This window comes from Malus sylvestris, chromosome 4 (genome assembly GCF_916048215.2).
Source record: "Malus sylvestris chromosome 4, drMalSylv7.2, whole genome shotgun sequence".
NCBI lineage: Eukaryota > Viridiplantae > Streptophyta > Magnoliopsida > Rosales > Rosaceae > Malus > Malus sylvestris.
The window spans coordinates 26836477-26842476 of record NC_062263.1 but is presented as its reverse complement, the minus strand read 5'-3'; the positions used below and the strand labels follow the sequence as shown (position 1 = coordinate 26842476).

At 33.7% G+C, this 6000-nt stretch overlaps 1 protein-coding gene across 3 annotated transcripts; it reads left to right on the top strand.

Annotated features, from left to right (window-relative positions):
- Nucleotides 1-2347: 2347 nt before the first annotated feature.
- On the top strand, nucleotides 2348-5148 carry LOC126619527 (uncharacterized). Of its 3 annotated transcripts, XM_050287922.1 has the most exons (6): nucleotides 2354-2511; nucleotides 2884-3040; nucleotides 3366-3692; nucleotides 3912-4016; nucleotides 4121-4168; nucleotides 4720-5148. In XM_050287922.1, exons 3-6 carry the CDS (start codon nucleotides 3432-3434, stop codon nucleotides 4957-4959), a joined length of 654 nt encoding a protein of 217 aa, XP_050143879.1. In that variant the 5' UTR covers nucleotides 2354-2511; nucleotides 2884-3040; nucleotides 3366-3431; the 3' UTR covers nucleotides 4960-5148. The 3 variants fall into 3 exon arrangements, with proteins under 3 accessions (XP_050143877.1, XP_050143879.1, XP_050143878.1); XM_050287920.1 differs by lacking the exon at nucleotides 2884-3040 and having other exon boundaries at nucleotides 2348-2511; XM_050287921.1 differs by lacking the exon at nucleotides 2884-3040 and having other exon boundaries at nucleotides 2401-2424.
- Nucleotides 5149-6000: the final 852 nt, after the last annotated feature.

Below are 6000 nucleotides of genomic sequence, written 5' to 3'. Positions count from 1 at the left end.
AATATAGATCTTCCTCCAATATTTGATCGTTGTTGTGAGGGTTGTGAAATTTGTGATGCAATTCCAAATCGATGGGACCTTGGAAATGTTGAAGGCTACAACAAGTTTTTCTTTGAAGATATGGAAGTCGAGTCCCATGGCTTGTTTCACATGTTGGATAGTTCTGAATTTGTCGATTTGATCGGGGTTGAAAGTTTCAAATTTTATTATTTGGTTGATATTGCAAGCATGATGAGGACAAAAAAAGAAGAAATTGTGCATTGCAAGATTGACTATGGAGTGTGAGCTTTGCGGTTCAAGAATATTCATGATTTCTAAATATTTGTTTGATTGGAGTGGAAAACCTCAGTTTCAAAGCCAACAATGGAAGCCGAATCATTATTCTTGGAAGATTTCAGAACAAGGAAGTCTGAATTCGAGGACGAATTCTTTCCAAACCAGGGAGAATGATGCAAGATGACTCAATCTTTATTTAATGTAATAAATATATGTTAGTGGGGTAGATTAAGTGGGGTTAATATTAATGAGTTCATTAACTCTAGTAATGATGCATGTATCAGTAATTATTAAGAGGGGGTTAGAGTTTTTATAAATTATGAGTATTTTGTATTATAGGGGGAAGATTATGATGAATTGGATTGAAAATTGAGTGCAGTTTGAAAGAGTTTTCTCATTTTTGTTCTTATTCTATCAACTCGGATATTCCAACGGAATTAACGAGGTATAGACACCCCAACGATCCTTGGCCATTCTCATACAGAGAATCAATCACGCTCGTGCGATAAACTTCTTGGCATTCTTGGTGAATCAACAAGAGGTTTAGGACTTGTAAAATTTGGTATTGCCTTTGACAATCAACGAATCTGCAAGAAAAAGTTACGCATTTTGTGTGTTTTTGTTTTAACATTTGTTCTCCATTTGAGGATCGGTATCCAGATTTATTAATCAACTGATTCACAATTTGATCGCTGCATCAGTTTCAACGTATTCTGAATATGGACGCACATGTTATATGTCATAATATAAGTGAAATAACGCTTAGAAAAAAAGAGGTTTTTAGATTTTAGAACTTCAATAAGATTGTTTTTAGATTTTAACCTGAATGGTTATCAAAATCTAATATAAGTTCCAATTTTTAAAATTTACCTATTTAATTAATTATAACACATTTATTATTTATAAACTTATCATTCGAAAATTCTTTACTCATCCATAATTATGTTTTTTATTTTGTGCTCTAATCATATTAATAGATTAAAATTTATTCAAAATTCAAATTCTCATTATTAAAAAAATTCAAGAACAAAACAAAATCAATTTATTCATAACATTCGGTACCTTATTTTATTCATAGGTACGGAAGTATTGGTACATAACTTTAGGTACCTTATATTACTTATAGGTACAAAAGTATCGGTTCGTAAGTTTCGGTAAGAATATATCGGTACATAACTTTCGGTACAAATATGTCGGTATAAATGTATCGGAACGTAACTATAGTATCTAAATATACATATGTATGTAATATGCATATACATATATATGGAGAAATTCACGCACAATGAAAAATATATAATAATATATGAATTTTCTTATTATGGGAACTTAATAATAACTATCAATGATAAATAACATTTTTATTATTTATGGGAATCAATATATAACCTACAAATAAAAAACTCAATAATTATTACAACATATTTAATGTTAAAAAAATTACAATTAATTGCCAAGGATTAGAATTAGTTTTTAATGTTAGATAAGGTTTTATTCAAAAAATAATCTTAGACAAGGATTATAATTGAATTTTCTGTAGAAAAAATTGTTCACTGCCTGCCTCCATTGCATACTATCCGAAGTCCTTCACTACCAAATATTTTAAGAAATTTTAACGAAAAGTTTCCGGTAGTGTTCACTTGAACAAAAAATTATATTTTTACACTAAAAAGTTAATCATGATAATATTCACTCTACCATTTATATTATCCTTATCTTTAAAACATAAAATTTTTAGAGAGCTGATTTTCACACACCTTTTATAGCTTTTCCCACACCCCTCTTTGGTCCAGGCCATTTGATTGAATAAATCAAACGAAAACGACGAACATGATTAACCAGAGGTGTGTAGAAAGCTATAAAAGGTGTGTGTTTATCATTTCCCACTTTTTAAACCATTTTCATTAGTTTTCTTAATATTTTAATCTCAATTAACAATAATTTCATCTATAATCATTTCTACTCTGTTTTTTGTTGTTTGATAGTGACCCTCCACTAACACGTTCCTCAATCTCTCTACCCTCTCTCTCTCTCTCTCTCTCTCTCTCTCTCCCCTCTAATCAATCTATTTAGAATCTTAGAGGGGTTGTAAATAAATCATCTTTGAGCAGATAAGACTGGTGGGTGAGAGGCTTGTGAAGATTACAGGCAAAAAAAAAAAAAACCTCTCCAACTTTTATCTATTTATGTTGTATAATTTTCAGAATATATAATCCTGCATGCTTTTATTTCAAGGTAAATTTCTGGGTTCTTCGATATATGTATCATCATCTGTTCGATTCCAATTGGGTTTTCTGTGTACAATTTGGGGTTCTGATTGCTTTCATAATTTCATATCATCTTGTTTTTTAAGTTTGTTGATTGCCCTTGATAGTTGATCTTCATTTGCTGATGAATTCTGGGTTCTCTTGTTTTTCTTGGATTAAATTTTTATATTGTTTGTCAGCTGGTTTAGTTTCTGGCCATGTTGAATTCCCGATTTTGCATTTCCTGCGGTTTTTCGAATCGAAACTTGTTTTGTTTTTCAAATTTTGAATGCAGTCTCATCAAATATTGCTGTTGTGATTGCTGGACTATTTATTGATTGAAATTTAACTTCTTTTGCAGTATCCAGCCATATAATTGTTTAACTATTACATTATGGTGTTAACTAGTATGATACGAAGCAAAATTCGAGGAAGAGGGTTGATATAATGCATCTGTTAACAATCAGCTTTCAGATTTTAGAGTGACCAATGAGTTTTATGGATAACACCGTTACGAGGTCTGAATTCTTTCAATGATTTGAAATGAAATCATATAACTGTTTAACAGTGCCATCAGGGTATTAACTAGTAAGATACGAGCAAAATTTTGAGGAAGAGCGTTGATATAATGATGTTAACAATCAGCTTTCAAATTTTAGAGTGACCAATGAGTTTTATAAATAAAAATGTTACGGGGTATGAATTCTTTCAATGATACAAATGGAATCCATCTGTTTGTTTAGGAAAGCATGTTGATTGCAGACCAAGACTTTCTAAACGTGCTTGAGTGTTTATAGTTATACCTCTCCATTTCGTTTGCTCATTTTTAATTTTTTGATGCAGGTACTTGGATATATTTCTGATTTGATGCTATAACACATACATCGATTACATATTAAAAACTGACAAATGGGGTCTGAAGGGCCTTCGCTAGTAACTATTCATGTGACCGGTTTTAAGAAATTCCACGGAGTTTCGGAGAATCCGACTGAGACAATTGTCAGTAATCTCACGGAGTATGTGAAGAAGAAGGGTTCACCAAAAGGTCTGGTTCTTGGAAGTTGCAGCATTCTTGAGACTGCAGGACAAGGAGCACTTGTCGCCCTGTACCAGACATTGCGATCTGCTATCAACGAGCAGGATACTTCAAATTCCAGCAGAACTATTTGGGTCAGTTGCTTTCATGTCTGGTCCATTGTTTCTTAATTTTTTTGTCCGAGAGAAAATGCACTTGTGCAATATATTAATGATTTTTCTAGAACTTTTAACATATAACAAACTTTTAACATCAGTCCGAGAGAATTTAATTGGTTTGAGCATAGTACTTGCGTATGTGTATTCATGTGTCCCTTATCTTACCCTTTCTTAATTTGAACTATTTTTGTATAGTTACACTTTGGTGTTAATAGTGGTGCAACAAAGTTTGCTATCGAGCACCAAGCGGTCAATGAAGCTACTTTCCGTTGCCCTGATGAAATGGGATGGAAGCCTCAGGTTAGACAGAACTCAAAGGGTTTGTTCTCTAGTTAATTGGGATTTTATTTTAGAGGTCTTCAACATTGTTCCGATTTTTTAAACTTTAATCATCTGTTCTGCAGAAAGTTCCGATTATTCCTTCAGATGGTGGAATTGCACATATTCGAGAGGTAGAATGAGTGGCCATGTATCTTTGATTAGATGTTTCTTTAAAATTTCTAGTAATTTCTTCTGAACTTTCATATATCGTTTTAATTTTAGGTCGATTACTTAAAGAATACCTGCTTGGAGAACTTAAGTTGTCTTTAAAAATAGGCCGAATTTATACCTTAAAGCATTTTCTTCCTTGTTGGAAGCCCATAGATTACAGTATCTACAATCATGAGTAATCTTTTTGTGTCAGGATTCTTGTTCCATATAAAACTTGTTTTTATGAAAAGGATATCATAGAACGTATGTTGTTTTGTTTCTTTTTCCGGATTAGTGTGATGGCATGGAGCCACCCTTTCGGAGTAGAGGCATTCCTGTGCTTGGTGAATAAAGGAAACCGCGAAGTGATGACTATACGAATGGTTGTACAACTTCGATACTATAATGATGTTAATGCAATCGTAGATTCGCAGGTCTTATTTGGTATTCGTGTATGACTGATAAATGCATGACTTGAAAGACTCCTCATTATCATCAGTCTTGAAGGTATTTCTGTTCTGATTCTGTGCAGACTTCTCTTCCGGTTGAGGAAATAACAAAGGCCTTGGCAAAGAAGGGTTATGAGGTGATGACCTCGGATGATGCAGGTCGGTTTGTTTGCAATTACGTCTACTACCATTCCCTTCGGTTTGCAGAGCAAAACGGGATCAAGTCACTCTTTGTTCATGTGCCTCTCTTCTTGACCATAGCCGAGGAGACCCAAATGCAGTTTGCTGCTTCCTTGCTAGAGGTACTTACTTCATTATGCTAGTACACTCCTCCACCCACACCTGTATGCCGAAAAGCTTGATTGTAAGCCAGCTTGAAGTTGCCATGTTAATTACGGTGGATCAACGCTTCATACATAGAAATGCTCGAATAATCAGAAAGCGTAATCAGAGACAAACTGTATTGAAAGAACATTCTTAATTATGATGTATTTTCATGTCTTTTCCAGAAACTTTCGGTAACATGCCGAAATTCGAATCCAGTTTGTGACTGACATCCCAGTCTGGTCATGAGCTTACGACTACTTTTATGAACTCCATCTTTTACAGTGTGATCTAATTGATAAAAAAAAAAAAGGTAAAATAAGTGAAGGAACCGAAATCAAATGACCAAGGGCCGGTTTAGTAATCATATCGGCTTTTGGTTTTCATTTTAGTGAAACGTAATGGTTATCACACGGCCCCTAAATTATTGACGGGAATGGAAACAAATTGAAACACCAAGGCAGAGACTTTTCCATGTAGCAATAATTTAGCAATAAACATCAGAACTACTGTATGAGTTGATAAGAAGAGTGGAGAGAAGATAATATATGCCCCATGACTGGACAAATCTACTGCCTTTATGGTAATGGCAGTGGTTTATCTACTTGGAAATATAATATGTGAGGTGGTCCTTTATGACCTATGCTACGTTTTATTCCAGCCCCTATGGTCCCCCATTTAGACCAATCTAAACACCCTCAACACCCTCTTTGAGCCAACATTCTTAAATTAGACTGGGGGGACTAGTTTTTTAGTCAACTACGATGATCATGTGCTAAATACAGCTGGTTAAACAGATGTAGTTGTCACTTATTTATCCCAATTTTATTGCATCAACCCGATCTACCTCTTAACATAAAAATGAGAAATGATTTCAGCAAATGAATAAAAGCGGTTTGCATATAGAAAAAAGGTGCTGTGTGGAATCACTTTTTCATAAAGTCATTTCTAATTACTTTATGCGTTTAGGATATAAAATTTTTCACAATAGTATATCATTAACATCCCTCTACTATTTGAAAGGAGTTTAAAGCTCAGCC